We start from the raw sequence: 15450 nt of genomic DNA on the forward strand, positions 1-15450 counted from the left end.
CCCCACGCTTCAAAAAGCCCCCCTGTGATTAGTTTACAAAATTATTTACAAAGCGGGGAGGGCTGGATGGGGGGGGGGGGGGGGGAGGAGAATGGCTACCAGGTGAACCTGGTGATTGATTTTCATCCCATTTTTATGACTTTCAGTCAGAGAAACACAAGGTACTGTGTATGGAAAATTAAAAAAAAACTGCAGATAGCAAATAGTTCTTTTCAGAAAACTGCTTTGTTTTCCACTATATGAATCCATGGGTGGATGGGATCTTTTTATTGGAAGAAGCTACAACAGAACTCAGAAGACTCCGATATATATGACAGCAGAGAGTGGCAAAAATCATTAGCTCCCTATATCATGGCATTCAGCTGGTTGCACATCCTTTGTTCTAGGTTTTCTTTGTAGAAAGGCTGGTTACTAAAATAAAACTTTCAGAAGTGCATATTGAATTAATTTAGGAAGAACCTGAAGCTTTCCTTCCCACAGCATTAGGCACTGCTTGGAGTACGAACAGGGCCCTGCCATCCCTGTCTATCCTGAGGCACTCATTGCATATTCAGTAATCCCATAAGTATCCCCCTCCGAGAGTACTATTCAATGGACAATCGTCCCTTGTGTGGTTCCACCAACTACCCAATGGACACGCCTGCCATGCCAGATATTCTGCTCTCATTCTTAATGCATGTCAGACAGAACCATCCAAGATCAATAATAATAACTTGATCATAGTAGGAATTGTTTTAATGTTACAGATTATTTTTTTCATTAACTGCAAATTAATCAATTTTACTTTTTTTAATGCTGCCACAGTATTTTTGCTTTATTTTACTTTGTTCCTAGTTATTACACTAGTATTTTTTCACTTTCTATTAATGTTACATTTACAAAGTCTAAATTTTGGATCTACCCTGCTAGGTTTCCTTTTGTTTTTTCTTCTTCTAGAATATTTTAATATTCAGTTTACAGGCAGTCCCCGGGTTACGTACAAGATAGGGACTGTAGGTTTGTTCTTAAGTTGAATCTGTATGTAAGTCGGAACTGGCGTCCAGATTCAGACACTGCTGAAACTGACCGCCAGTTCTGACTTACATACAGAATCAACTTAAGAACCCCAGGCATCCCCAAGTCAGCTGCTGCTGAAACTGATCAGCAGCTGATTCCAGGAAGCCCGGGGCAGAGCAACTCTGCCTGGGGCTTCCTGTAGTCAGCGCTGGTCAGTTTCAGCAGAAGCTGACTTGGGGACGCCTGGGGCAGAGCAGCTGGGGTGCTACTGGACCAACCCAGCAGCACCCCATCTGCTCTGCCCCAGACGTCCTGATTCAGCCGCTGCTGAAACTGACCAGCAGCGGCTGAATCAGGACCTGGGGCAGAGCAGCTGGGGTGCTGCCGGGTTGGTCCAGTAGTGCCCACGGGCGCTGCAGGACCAATCGGCAGCGCCCCAGCTGCTCTGCCCCAGAGTCCAAAACAAAAGCCTGGTCTGCTGGGGGGGGAGCACACTAGCTGCGCCCCCCCCCAGCAGACCAGGGACACGGGGAGCAGAGCCGCAGCGGCAGTGGGGTGCCGCGCCTCTGAGGCTTTGCTCTGGCAAAGCCTCAGAGGCGAGGGACCCCGCCGCTGCTGCCGCTCCAGTCTGGGTGCCTGTGGTCTGCTGGGGACGGTCCCCAGCAGACCACAGGCACCCGGACTGAAGCCGCAGCCGCGGGGGGGGTCCCGCGCCTCTGAGGCTTTGCCAGAGCAAAGCCTCAGAGGCGCGGGACCCCCCCGCGGCTGCGGCTTCAGTCCGGGTGCCTGTGGTCTGCTGGGGACCGTCCCCAGCAGACCACAGGCACCGGGTCTCAAGGGGCAGCAGCAGCGGTTCCCGTGCTTCTGAGGCTTTGCTCTGGCAAAGCCTCAGAAGCGCGGGAACCCGCCCGGTGCCCCTGGTCTGCTGGAGACGGTCTCCAGCAGACCAGGGGCACCGGAGCAGCTTACGAACGGGGCTTTCTCGCCCCGACTTCCGGGGCGAGAAAGCTCCGTTCGTAAGTGCGGATCCGACGTAAGTCGGATCCGCGTAAGTCGGGGACTGCCTGTATATAATATTTTAAAGGATGTCCATATCTTGCTTGGCAAAATTTCATGGACTACATCTCACCTGTTTCTTATATTGTTTAAAAGTTTAATTACGAAAATCTATATGATTATTTCCAGAGGCAAGCTAAGAGGATTAAAAAACCCACTGGCAAACTACTACCACACAATGGGACAAATTTTATGCTAGTTTAAACTAGCACACTTCCACTGTAATCAATATAGCAGTACCAACCAACAAAGGTACATAATTTTACCATTTGTACAAATTTATATTATTGTAGCAGCATTATTCTTGACTGTGGAAGTAGACTTTTTACAGATTAGTTTAACAGTTTACTTGAATCTACTTCCCACTACACTGAAAAGTCATAAATGTTGCTCTCCATCAGTACTTCTCTCAGTATAAGAGTGGCCTGTTTGTTGTATTACAGAGACTTGCTATGGACAAAAAATCAAACCAAACCAAAAAAATAACACTTCAGAAATTTTTGGGTTAGCCCACTAAATTATTTTCATGCCAAGAATAAGCAATAAGCATGCCAAGAATAAGGTGTGGCGGGAGCTTACTTATTCTTAGAGCTAAAGGAGTTAGGGTATGTCTACACTGCATCCCTAGTTCGAACTAGGGATGCAAATGGAGACAATCGAAGTAGTTAATGAAGTCAAAAAATGAGGAGTAACATTAGTTCGGACTAAGGGCTTTAGTCCGAACTAACGCGTCCCGGCGCGCACTTCCTGGTTCGAATCAGCTGTGATTCGAACTAGCGCGCCGGCGAGATCATGTTAATGGAGCGCGGGATATTTAAATCCCCGCTTCATTAACTACTTCGATTGTCTCCATTTGCATCCCTAGTTCGAACTAGGGATGCAGTGTAGACATACCCTTATTTCTCCCCCCACCCAACTCTCATCTCCAAAGCTAAGAGGTTAGAATCTCCACTCCTTGTGCCTCCTTTCACCCCATTACCCCCTCCACTAGAACACAACACATATACTGTGATTACGGAGCAGCCTGCATATGTCTATGCATATCCCTGCTGTCTACTGGATGGACTCAGAACTGTTCAACAAAGCACCATTAGCTTGAGGCTGCTCCCAACCAATCAAGTCTCCCCTTTAGCTCAGGCAGGCAAGGCCTGTGAATTATGAGGTTCTGAGTTCTATCCCTGCTGCACTAGACACTGGAAGGCAATCGCAGAGCAGCTGCAATGAAATCCAAGGCAGCTGGGCATTTTATATACTCCACCAGTTCTAAATACAAAAACCTCATTGATGGTTGAGCGTAACGTGTTAAAAAGCCAGGCTTGTTTTAAGGATCCCAGAGCACTAGTGGCATTGAAAAAAGTACTTGAGGCTGCCTATCAACCAGTGAGAGAACCATTCAACCTCTCTATTTCTCATCGCTATGGCACCAGCTCCCTCCCACTTCTGGCTATCAAAACATGGGCCCACTGCTGCCAGGAGCTAGCATCCCATGTTTGTAGCTCCTGTGGTGTGGCAGTACCGCTCCCAGCCCTTCAACACAGCTGCGCCTCCGGTCTGATATCTGGATGACAGAGCGGGGGGTTGGGGCTGGAGGCAATACAGCTATGCTGGGAGAGCAGCTGGCATGGAGTGCTAGCTCCTAGGAGCAGTGGGGCCATGCCCTATTTCTTTCACTGTTGCCGACATCTGCAGGTATAAATGTGTATCCATGCAGAGTTAAAATCTACTTGCATCACAGTATATCTGTCATCTTATTGATATTACCCACATTCTGTTTTCCTCTCCCAACATACTGCCACATTTCCCTTTGTTACATCCTATCTCATATACTTTGTTAACTCTTCAATATAGAGATCACAGGTAACATTTTCAAATGTGCCTAAGGCTATGTCTACACTACATGTTTCTCTCTGCAGCAAATAGAGTATGTTCTTGAATAGTTCCTCCTCCCCCGCTTCCAGAACTGGCTTCAGTAGCAGTATAGATAGTGAGGCATAAGTACAGACATGCCTGAAAGATCTGGGTATATGTGACAGAGCATTCCATATGCTTTACGAAAATCTGCTTATGATATAAATATATCATAAATGAGGTGACTTATGCAAGATGTCTCATGTAACCTATCATTGGAAAGGTTGTGATTTATTGAATATGAGTATCCCATTTGAATGCATGAATCATTTTTTTAGCTCAGATTAGGAACTGAACTGTGTATCTGTAATTGCATATTCGCTGCTTTGGGTCACTCTCACTGATTACATTTCAGGGCTGTGATGGCTCATTAGCAAGAGTCATTGGAACAGCCATTCTGTAACCTTCCTGTAGACGTGTGGGTGAGCCCACGAATTATAGAGCCTTACAGAGAGATCTGAATCCATCTTAAACTCTGTACTTTTCCATAGGATGCAGGTAGGAGTTTAAACTTGAAACAAAGGTGTGCCGCCGTATGCAAATACTTCTTAATAGTGAGGAGTGGAGCAATCCTAGTCATCAGTTCTCCCAAGATACCTTGCCCAAGATGACTGCTGGAAACTCCTAAGACTGAACTGGTGGAAGGAATTGGGCCAAGACTAGAAGGATGTCTAGTCTGTTCGGAAGCTTATTAGACCAACTTTTAGGGAAAGATATTAATGTAGCCAGTCTCTTTAGTGTATAAAGCTTGGTTTGAGTGTTCTGTTTTATTGTCCTTAGTAACCTACTTTGGTCTGTGTGTGATCCCTTATGACCATTTAAATCCTACCTTTTACACTTAATAAATTCATGTTTATTATTAAATGTTTGTTTATTAATAAACCCTGTGCAAATAATTGTTACTTGAAGCTGCAAGGAGTCTGTGCATTTCTCTCTTCGCAGTGAAAAAGAGGGCAAATTTAATGAGCTTATATTGTACAACTCTCTATGCAGCCCAAGACAGATTTATCTAAGGGTTCAGATCCCAGAGGAGCAATGTACTTGAGTGTTGGGGAAATGTCTCACACTGTACTGCTTACAGTATGTGTTTGCAGCCTTGAGGATGTGGCCTTGTCCCTGTGTCTCACATGAAGCAGGCTGGAGAGCTGGGCTCAGCAAGACAGGGTTACAGGGTGCCCTGGCTGTCTGTATATTAGTCTCAGTGGGGTCTCAGCACATCAGGGAACAGCCCCGTGTGGGTCATGACTTGTCACAATATGTACTCAAGTACCTATCCTACACATAGATCTTTACTCTCCAAAGTGGTGCCCTCCTTTCTACACTGCTGCTTTCAGCCATGTTGTGTCTTGTGGCTTCCCACTGCTGGAGCATTTTTCCGCCACAGGAAAGAGTCCTGCTGAAGTGGAAGGGCTACCCCTATCACCACACCTAGACCCCTTCCTGGCCGGGGTAAAGACTCTAGCAGCGGGGAAAGATTTCAGCAGTAAGAAGCCAGGAGGGAAAGGCTTGGACATGGTGGAGGCAATGGAGAAAGCAGATTCTTACCCTGACTTGTATAGCTGCACAACACAGTGTGGATGAAGTTGCACATATCCCACACGCTGCGAGATATGGTATGTAGCATAGACTCAGGAGCCTGTGTCATTTTCAAAAAATGACTCAGGCACAAAGTCATGTTGATTTTAAAACACAATTTAGATGGTTTCGAATATTTTACTCTGACCTCTAAACATCTAAGTGACTTTCAAAAATGGGACTTAGGCTCCTAAGTCACTTAGATTCTTTATGAAAATTTGGCTTTTGAACATTTAATTGCAATGTGCAGAATACACCTGTATGGCAAAAGGCCAATACACCACTTAAACCCAAGGTAAGCCCCAAAATAAGAGCTTGGTCAGGGACTTCAGTACAGGACAGATCATGTGTTGGCTCTCGGCAAATTCCACCTCACATTTGTTTTTTTAGATTGTTTCAATTCAGGTTCAACATATGCTGGGAATTAAATTTCCAGCCACTGGGGTCTGCTATGTAAGAAAGTATCTCAGCTATATTAGGTGGAGATGCTCCTTACTTCAACCAGAAGAGCTTATGTATTTAGTTAAGAAAATCCCAATACGAACCATCACAATTTCAAAGTACCAGTTGGAGTTCCAAAAATAAGCTTTTGATCTTGGGGAAAGAGAGGTGCATGGAACCATCCGAAAGTATAATAATGAAGAGAATATCACTGTTACCTGTCTGTGTAGCCAGGCTTCGCTTTCATCTTCATGTTTCTAAAATGAAACAACATAATTAAATAGTGTCGTTTTCCTGGGTTACATTTTGTTCAGCAGTGCAGAAAGTAGTTTGACTGAATTTGAACAGGGGTGAACAAGCAGCGAGGAACTGCTCAAGCATGCTGTTTCAGAATGTAATCTTGGGCTGCTCTTCTTGTCCTCTATTGTTGCTCTCTGATAAACAAGCAAGTGAGCATATGGGAAGGCATGTTATCATACTGACAAAAAACAGAATCCCAACAGATAAATTATTCCCTAAAGAAAGTAGCAATTTAGTTGTTGTATGCCATTCCCAGCAACTTCATGTGGGCCTTGACTACACATAGTTTGCACTGACTTTAACAGTACTAGTTCGAAAACCAAAATTGGTGCATATCCCCCCGCTAGCGTGGAGGTACCAGTTAAAAGGTGCTTATATGTTGGTACTGAAACAAACGATAGTGATATACATGTCACTATGTGTGTATAAATGTGCCCCCATAAGGGAATAGGAGCAATTTAACTAAATTGGTACAAAATTTTGTATAGACAAATCCATGTGTATTTCTATTGAGCTCAGATGTTAAAAAGGACACCAAAGTTAAAAATAGTAAGGGTATGTGTGTGAGAGTTCACAACAGAGAATGCACCTATAGATTTTCTCACTTTCTCTCCTCTCTCTCTATACACACACACAAACATTGCACAGATAGGACTGGACTGTGATTAGCTTTTCTTTTCTGTAGTGGGCCACAGGTAGCCCACACTCCTTGCTCAGCAAATATTGTGCATGTCTCTTGTATTCTTTCTATACATAAAGTACTGTAATCCACTTTCAGATAAAAGAACTGAAGGATATTCTCTTCGTGAGGATTACACAAATGGAAGGTCAAACAATTTTCTTTTAAGAGTCTTTCCTACCTTTGTGCAGACTCCAGTGGTAGCATCACACAGTGTCAGGATAGAAACATTCTGTGCCCGGTTTAGCCAATTTACTGCCACTTTGGTGCTAGTGGCCCATTTCACCATGGTTATGTAGTAGTCCCTGGAAACATGTAAATGCATTCAGTGGTCACTGCTTCAGGTTTACATCACTAAAATAGTGCAAGAGATACTTATGCTACAATGTTTTTCAGCTCAGCAAATCACTGGAGTTTGTGGGCCCTAGAATGAATGGATGTGAAAGGAAAAGTCTATTGCTATTAGAACATCTTTGTCTTGATCTTTCTAGGGCAAGTTATGCATTCATATAAACCCCTGAAAACGTCATTTTTAGGGCTATGCATGTAACTCCAACTTCCCATTCTGCATGTCAGCTGTAAAATTTGTTTTTCATAGGAGTCAAATCTAACAACACAACATCGCATATGTTATTCAGAACCTCTCAACAGTAGGTGGAAAATGCATGTGGCTACATACCCGAGCATATGTGACCAAATAAACAAATTGCATGTGTAGTAAGATGAGGGCTTAAACCATAAGCCACAGTCCTGGTACGAGGCCCAAGGCCTAGCCAACAATGGTCAAGACTTTGCTAATATAAAGGAAAATTAAGCTGTGAGCAAGAGACAAGACCTGTACTGAGAACTTGGCATGAACAGGGCTGATAGTGTAGAAATACTAATTGGTACTAGGCACTGGCTGTATGCTCATTCCAGAGGGATGGTAACATCACCTCATTAAGAACAGCTTAGTACTAACACACTCCCCGCAGATAACAGAGACATACTGACCCAGGTTCAGGACAGCATAAAAAATGACAGTATGTTGGACAGAGATGTTTTGATTGAATCATGAGGTGCAATGTAATGGATGATATATGGGTAATGTCAGAGGGTGGCAATGTAATCCCTGTATATAAATTTGTGTCTTGGAGGAGTTGTCTCTGTCTGGCTTAGGGGGAATTGATTATCCCTCATTGCAGAAGGAATAACAGCTAATTCAATGTAGGGCTTTAATTCGGAATCCCATTTCACTGCCGCGTGTAGACACGGGCAGTTACTTCAGGCTAGTCAATTTAAATCCCGCGCTTCATTTGCAATTTCGGTCACCCTGATTAGCCTCCCTAGATTGAACTAGGGGGCTAGTGTAGACATATCTGTCAGGACCCCACACTGGTAACTTCTGACCACAGCATGGACTATTTCAATTCTCATATAGAACTAATTGCCTCTAAATATGCATATTAGTTAAATTACCGGTTAGGGTCTGGAGAGGAATAAAAAGAGGTGGTTTATAGATTCTGGTGGCTCTGGCCCAAGAGGTGTGACCCAGCTAAGGAATCTGGAAAGCAAACTAATCTCCCATTCAAAGATCCCACTAGAAGCAGTATGAAACAATTCTTTAATAGTGGCGCCATGCTGAAAATAAACTAGTTTTAAGGAATACAAAGTCAGACTGCAGGTGTTTTGCACAGCAAAAATGTGTATAAAGAAGTCAATGGAGTTGCCCTGGTTTACATCAGAAACTGGCCCACAATCTCAGTCATCATCTTATTATTATTAAACGTTTACATTATGGTAGCTCTGAAGGAGCACAATCAGCTTGGATCTCATTATGCAGGGTGCTGTTCAAACATATAATCAAGGACGGTTCCTTCCCCAATGACTTTATAAAAGTAAATTGCAAAAACTGAATGTTCCTGGGGTGGAGAGGAGAGATGGGTAAACAAATAAATATAATGGGAGATGCAAATTCCTAGCTAGTTAATGGTAGTGATCACAACTGTTCATGTTCAGTCACAGAGGAATTCATCTAAAGGGTGAGACACTTGCTGAACTGACAAATCTAGAGATACAATAATATACTGGAGGAGTGTGTAGGCCAAAAACACCCTTAAATTATAATACAATAACTGCTCATAGAGTGCAGTCTATAAAAATTTATTAGTTCATTTGTTTGCTATAAAATATGTATAAGGAGTTGTTTCTCTCATTGGGATTAATGTGCTGTGTCACTAGAGAGTACTCTGTGTTCTGGCAAGGATTCCCATACAGACCGCAGAGAAAGGGCAAAAGCAACAAAGATCTGTTTGTCTAGCAAAATAACAAGCTGGAAATTAATTTTGTAGCTTTCAGCAATATTTAGAGCATGAATTTGGCTGGGGAAAAAACAAATGAGTTCAGCTGCATGAACAATACAGGAAGATAGGGCACCTTTGGGCAAGGTAATAGTGTCCTGGAAATTTGGTGGCTGAAAGAAATTGTCATATTACTCCATATCAGCAGTAGCATATTCCCTAGCAGGGGAGAAATGGTCACACAAAATTAAATTGTGCTAAAAAACCCATTTGGCAATAAATAAATGTATTAAAAAAGTAAAAGTAAATGTTCATTTAGGACAAATTGTTGATTTGAACATTTTTCCATAAATTTTGCAGAGAATCTGAAGTAACTATGTTACATTTTGATGTCATACAAGCTTGCAGAAAATACCTTGCAGAAAATTAAGATGGTAGTGGAATATCAAATTCCCTACTTACCACTTGCCTCTAACACTGCCTACAGAACATTATCAAATGGCTATCAAAGTAGTTATATGGCTTCCATTACCATGATAGCTGAGCACTTGCCTGTGAGGTAAGGAAACGCTAGCATCCCCATTGTACAGTGTCTGGGGGGGGAGGGAGGAGCGGGAGGGCTGAGCTATAAGAAGACTAAGTAACTTGCTCAAGGTCACACAGGAAATTTGTAGTTGAGCATGGAATTGGCCCTAGATCTTTAAAGTCCCATGCAAACCACTGGATTATATTTCTTCTTAGTTAATGTTTAGGCAAGGGGCAAACTGAAACTCCTCCTTAGTGTTCAGGATTCCTCACTGCTCCACATGCATTGCTGAGTGCCCCACCTGACATATGTCTGCCTATCCACCTTATCCATCCTATCACAATCGTAGATTGTCAGCTCAAAAGGGGAAGTATCATCTTTTTTATTGTTGCATGTACAGCACCCAGCACAATGGCCCTCAATGGAAAAATAATAAATGACAATAATAGTGAATCTCATTTGTTCTTAAAGAAAATTCTTATGCCTCGTGAAACAAGGTTTACCGGAGCGGTTGACAAAGGCTTCCTTTGTCAACCACGCCGCATCTAGACTGCTGCGCTGTGCTGCACCAGCTGATCGTCGGCACAGTGTGGTGGCCATGTTTATTTTAATGAAGCAGGGATTATTTAAATCCCTGCTTCTTTGACTATGCTGAATAAACTAATTTACATGGCTCCGTCGATGGAGCCGTAGTCTAGACATAGCCCTCTTGTCAGCACAGGTAATGTCTGCACTGAAGCACTACACCAGAGCAGATACAGTGTGGCAATTTTTCAAGGATAGCCAAGCCCTACTTCTACACGAGATGTGCACTGTCTGTTCTAATGAAACACAATCACACTAAGCATATCATTTTAGAAAAAATATGCATATTGACAATGTACCCCTCTGAGACCAGCAGCACCGCTTGCAGTATGCTTTAGAAATGTTATGTTTTTGAAGAAATGTACAAAGAGTAAATAATTATGGTATATTTTGCATCATTGTTCAATTATATCAAATATATTATTTTTATCCATGATTGTTAGAACTGACCCCCACACACTACACCTCTTTATTAGAATACGAAGATGCTGTGTTTCTATAAACAGTTTCAAGCTGTTATAAACAACCATGTTAAATAATTTTAGCTTGAACTTTGCATATAGACAATGCTATTTCCCTTTCAGCAGTCCAACAGAAAAATGACTAACGATGGTCTTAAATCGCATGACACTGAGCCACTGCTTGATACATGCAAATTTGAAATGTTTTTTTTTTTTTATAAGACAAGTCCTGTTCTACATATTTTTGAGTGTATTTGCTGGTGACACTTCTGTCTTATCAATGTAAATGGATTTGTAAAGTAACACTTTAGAATGACAATGCGAAAAACAGTATGGGGAAAATTCTGATACCCCAGAAGGTGCTTAGATATTCATTGAATCATAAAATCATAGAACACTAGAACTGGAAGGGATCGCGAGAGGTCATCGAGTCCAGTCCCTGCCCTCATGGCAGGACCAAACACCATCCAGGTCATCCCTGTTAGATGTCTGTCTAATCTGCTCTTAAATATCTACAGAGATGGAGATTCCACTACCTCCCTAGGCAATATTCCAGTGTTTAACCATCCTGACAGTTAGGAAGTTTTTCCTAATGTCCAGTTCTTTCAGCCTTCCTTCATAGCTCATGTTCTCTAGGCCTTTAATAATTCTTGTGGCTCTTCTCTGGACCTTCTCCAATAAAATAATCGCGGCTTCATTTAAATTTAAATGGCTGCCCCGCTCTGCCGATCAGCTGTTTGTCGGCAGATCGGGGCAGTCTGGACGCGCCGCGCCGACAAAGAAGCCTTTCTTGATCGGCACAGGTATGCCTCGTGAAACCAGGTTTACCTGTGCCGATCAAGAAAGGCTTCTTTGTCGACGCGGCGCGTCCAGACTGCCCCGATCTGCTGACAAACAGCTGATCGGCAGAGCGGGGCAGCCATTTAAATTTAAATGAAGCCGCGATTATTTTAATCGCGGCTTCATTTCCCTCTGCCGATCTGGCTAATCTACATGCCTCCGTCGACGGAGGCATGAAGTCTAGACACACCCACAGAGAATTCCCTCAGGAGTAAGAAGGGCAGAGAGGTTGGGAGCTCAAGTGAGGGAAGCTGGAAGTGGAGGGGTGAGACACTGGAAAGAGGGACATGAGAGAAGTGTCAGGGGAGGACTGGGGGAGAATAGGTAGAGGGTCTCTGGAGGACCCAAATGGTGAATGGTGTTTAAGAGAAGGTACAGTTCTTCATTTGCCTAGATGTACTATCTGGGGGAATTACAGTGCACATGCACCAGTAAAGAAAACCCTTGGAATGGTCTCTAGGCAAACATTTCATACTTGCCTGGGTCACTCAAAGAACTGTGCCAACATCGTTGCCCCCAGTGAGCATCCCACCAATGACAGTTCTAGTCCCATCTTTTGTACACCTGGGCAATATAAAGATTTAATAACTTGCTTCCCCCTTTAACAGTACTACATGGAATTCTGTGTGTGGGAGCCAACGGTCTGTAAAAGGCTTATACATTTCATAGAATCATAGACTACTAGGCCTGGAAGGGACCTTGAGAGGTCATCAAGTCTAGTCCCCTGCCCTCATGGCAGGACCCAGTACTGTCTAGACCATCCCCTACTCTTAAATATCTCCAGAGACAGAGATTCCACAACCTCCGTAGGCAATTTATTCCAGTGTTTAACCACTCTGAGGGTACATCTAGACTACATGGCTCCGTCGACGGAGCCATGAAGATTTGTTGTTTTGGCAAAGGCAAATGAAGCCACAATTTAAATGATCGCAGCTTCATTTACATTTACATGGCTGCCGCGCTGAGCCGACAAACAGCTAATCAGCTGTTTGTCCGCTCAGCGCGCTAGTCTGGACGCTCCCCTGCCGACATCAAAGCCCTTTGTCGGCAACCCCGGTAAACCTCATCCCACGAGGAATAACGGGGCTGCTGACAAAGGGCTTTGATGTCGGCAGAGGAGCGTCCAGACTAGCGCGCTGAGCCGACAAACAGCTGATCGGCTGTTTGTTGGCTCAGCGCAGCAGCCATGCAAATGTAAATGAAGCCACGATCATTTAAATCGCGGCTTCATTTGCCTTTGCCTATGTGTCTAATCTACATGCCTCTGCCGACAGAGGCATGTAGTCTAGACAAAGCCTGACAGTTAGGAACTTTTTCCTAATGTCCAACCTAAACCTCCCTTGCTGCAGTTTAAGCCCATTGCTTCTTGTCCTATCCTCAGAGGCAAAGGAGAACAATTTGTCTCCCTCCTTGTGATAGCCTTTTAGATACCTGATATTTCTGCAATTGTAGAGTGAGCAGAGTAAAAGTCTGTATGATAATGGGGTGTATTGGGGCACTTCTGAAAGAGAGCAGTGCAAGGTTTCCTAGGCAACCCTAACTCTGCATTTCCTAGTTTTCAGAAGTTTGTTTTTTCCTCATCTTAATGTTCTACGAGGGAATGACATATCACCAAGCAATTTGAAATTTGCACTAACATAGCTTTTTTGCCACTAAATAGGCTTAACTTCCCATCAGGTTTTCAGGTGCTTTGCTGAATAGTAATAGACTTAAGCACATGCTTAAATATAGGCACATCTTTAACTAGTTTGTTGAATCGGGGGGCTTACTCTCTAAAAACTCAAGCCTATACTGAATCAACAAAAAAGTTTTGCTTCTGCTTTGATGAAAGGTTCTTGGATCAAAAGTATTTGTATAAAGCCTGTTTTGTTTCAAGTTCATGTTTGAGCCCCAAAGCAGCTGAGTTTTGTGTTTGCACTGCAGTAGTTATATGTCTGCCCAAGGGTCCAGTTTGGAGGTCTCCCCTATATGGGGAAAATTGGAATTAAAGTATTGGCTTTACAATTGTGAAAATCAGCATCAATTTGTTGAGCTGGATTTTACCGCAGACCTAAAGACTTTTCTCACAATGGCCCTCAGTCTAATACTTGAGGAAAATGATTTTAAGGAGAATAAAAAAACCAAAAATAACCTTTATTCAACATCACACTTAAGGAGCAAAAAAATCTCTTTCAAGTGGGTCAAGTAGTTTCTTTTTTTTTTAATTTGCACAGAATGAAATTACTTAATACTAGTGAAGGAAAAGTCTGTGCAATTAATATTTATAAAGTCAATCTTTGATTTAAGGCAGTGGCATAATGAAAGAGCCACATGCGCAACATATTAAGCAACATACCTCATTCTTTGATCATCAGGGGGAGTCATCTCCAGATCATGGGTAGGTCCATTCAAACCAATGACATGTAAAGAAATGCTTGGATTTTCCATTCCAGCCTGGAAATTAAAAACAAGAGTATATTACAACAAATAACACCTTACATTCATAGCTATAACCTTTCATATGAACAGATCCTAAAATGCATTGGAATCCAAAAGTTCTTTTCTTATGTAGTTCAGCCACTTCTGGGCTGGAATGCAGCAACTGTTTAACAGTGCACAGAAAAATCAAACAGCCGTTTAGACCAGGCACTGATGTATGAGCAACTTAGGATGGTAGGATGTAACTGTCCACATTGAAATTTGGCTAGAACACTGATGATAACATTCACCGCTTTTATGAAAAATGTCATGGTTGTTTTAGCAACAATACCGGGAACTCAAGTTGATGCCTTATTTGAAAAGAGTAGGCTGTCTCTTAGTGCCATGTTGGATATTGCATAAACATGGAGTTATACATAAGAGCACCTCCTATCGTAACATCAGCACCATTTCCTTCAGCATCTAACTATTCTCTTGACATCACCTATCTTCAAGAGTGGCTGGTCTGACCTGGCTTAGCATGTGAGGTCAGAGGGAACCACCCCCTACACAAGGTGAGATGTCTGAAGGAAGCAGCTATGCAGAACCATGCAACATATTATAGTGCAGCAGAAAGAATTAATAATATTTCAACACTGGCTGGAGATTTATATGGTGCTGTTCACCTACAGTGACACTATTCTGCAGGGCTCTATGAAACAATGAAACATTGGCCCTTTCCCATTCCCAGTTCATTTTCTACTCTAAAGCTAAAGTACAATGTGTCCCAGAATCCTGACTATTTGTCCTGACTATTAGTCCATCTTGAATTTTACAGGAAAATCTAAGTACTTAATTTTCCCAAATGCCCTTTTGATGCAAAGGCATAAAACCAACAAACATAATTTTGTTTGCAACATCTCAGAGGTAATCACACCCCATCTAGCATCAAAACAACAGATTTTGTCCAGGTATGAGAGAAAAAGGGTTTAGACTTTACTTTTTCGCTTTATATTTTTGAATGGCTAATACCTGTGTCAGAAAAATGTACTTTTACAGAAGCAGATACAAAACAATGAAGCCCACAGTTTAACAGTTCAATGATGAATGATCTTTTCTCTGTTCATTGTACTGTTTATAAATATGTCCTATTATGCATTACCATAGTGGAGTCAGCTAGAAACAAAACTGTGAACATTTCAAAAAAAGCATTGACTATGTGTTTATATTTTCTCTTACCTTTGGATAATGATATGTTTTAATGGTAGGATAAAGGCTGCCAGTGTAGACTGGAATTTCCATAATAGGGACTCTGGAGTCATTTATTGTTGCATACGCTAACCTGGTGCCATCAGGAGACCACCAATGTGCTATATGGGTCTTCAATATCTCCTCTAATTTAAAAAT

At 42.6% G+C, this 15450-nt stretch overlaps 1 protein-coding gene across 3 annotated transcripts in view; it reads right to left on the reverse strand.

Annotated features, from left to right (window-relative positions):
* DPP6 (dipeptidyl peptidase like 6) overlaps positions 1-15450 on the reverse strand; it is a 771331-nt gene that overhangs the window by 71235 nt on the left and 684646 nt on the right. For all 3 annotated transcript variants that reach the window (XM_006129324.4, XM_075922771.2, XM_006129323.5), the window contains exons 9-12: positions 15283-15437; positions 13982-14079; positions 7137-7260; positions 6195-6233 (exon numbers count right to left, since the gene is read on the reverse strand). In XM_006129324.4, the coding sequence (XP_006129386.1) occupies positions 6195-6233; positions 7137-7260; positions 13982-14079; positions 15283-15437 (416 nt within the window). The remainder of the gene's footprint in view (positions 1-6194; positions 6234-7136; positions 7261-13981; positions 14080-15282; positions 15438-15450) is intronic.

This window comes from Pelodiscus sinensis, chromosome 2 (assembly GCF_052426305.1).
Source record: "Pelodiscus sinensis isolate ZL-2025 chromosome 2, ASM5242630v1, whole genome shotgun sequence".
NCBI lineage: Eukaryota > Metazoa > Chordata > Testudines > Trionychidae > Pelodiscus > Pelodiscus sinensis.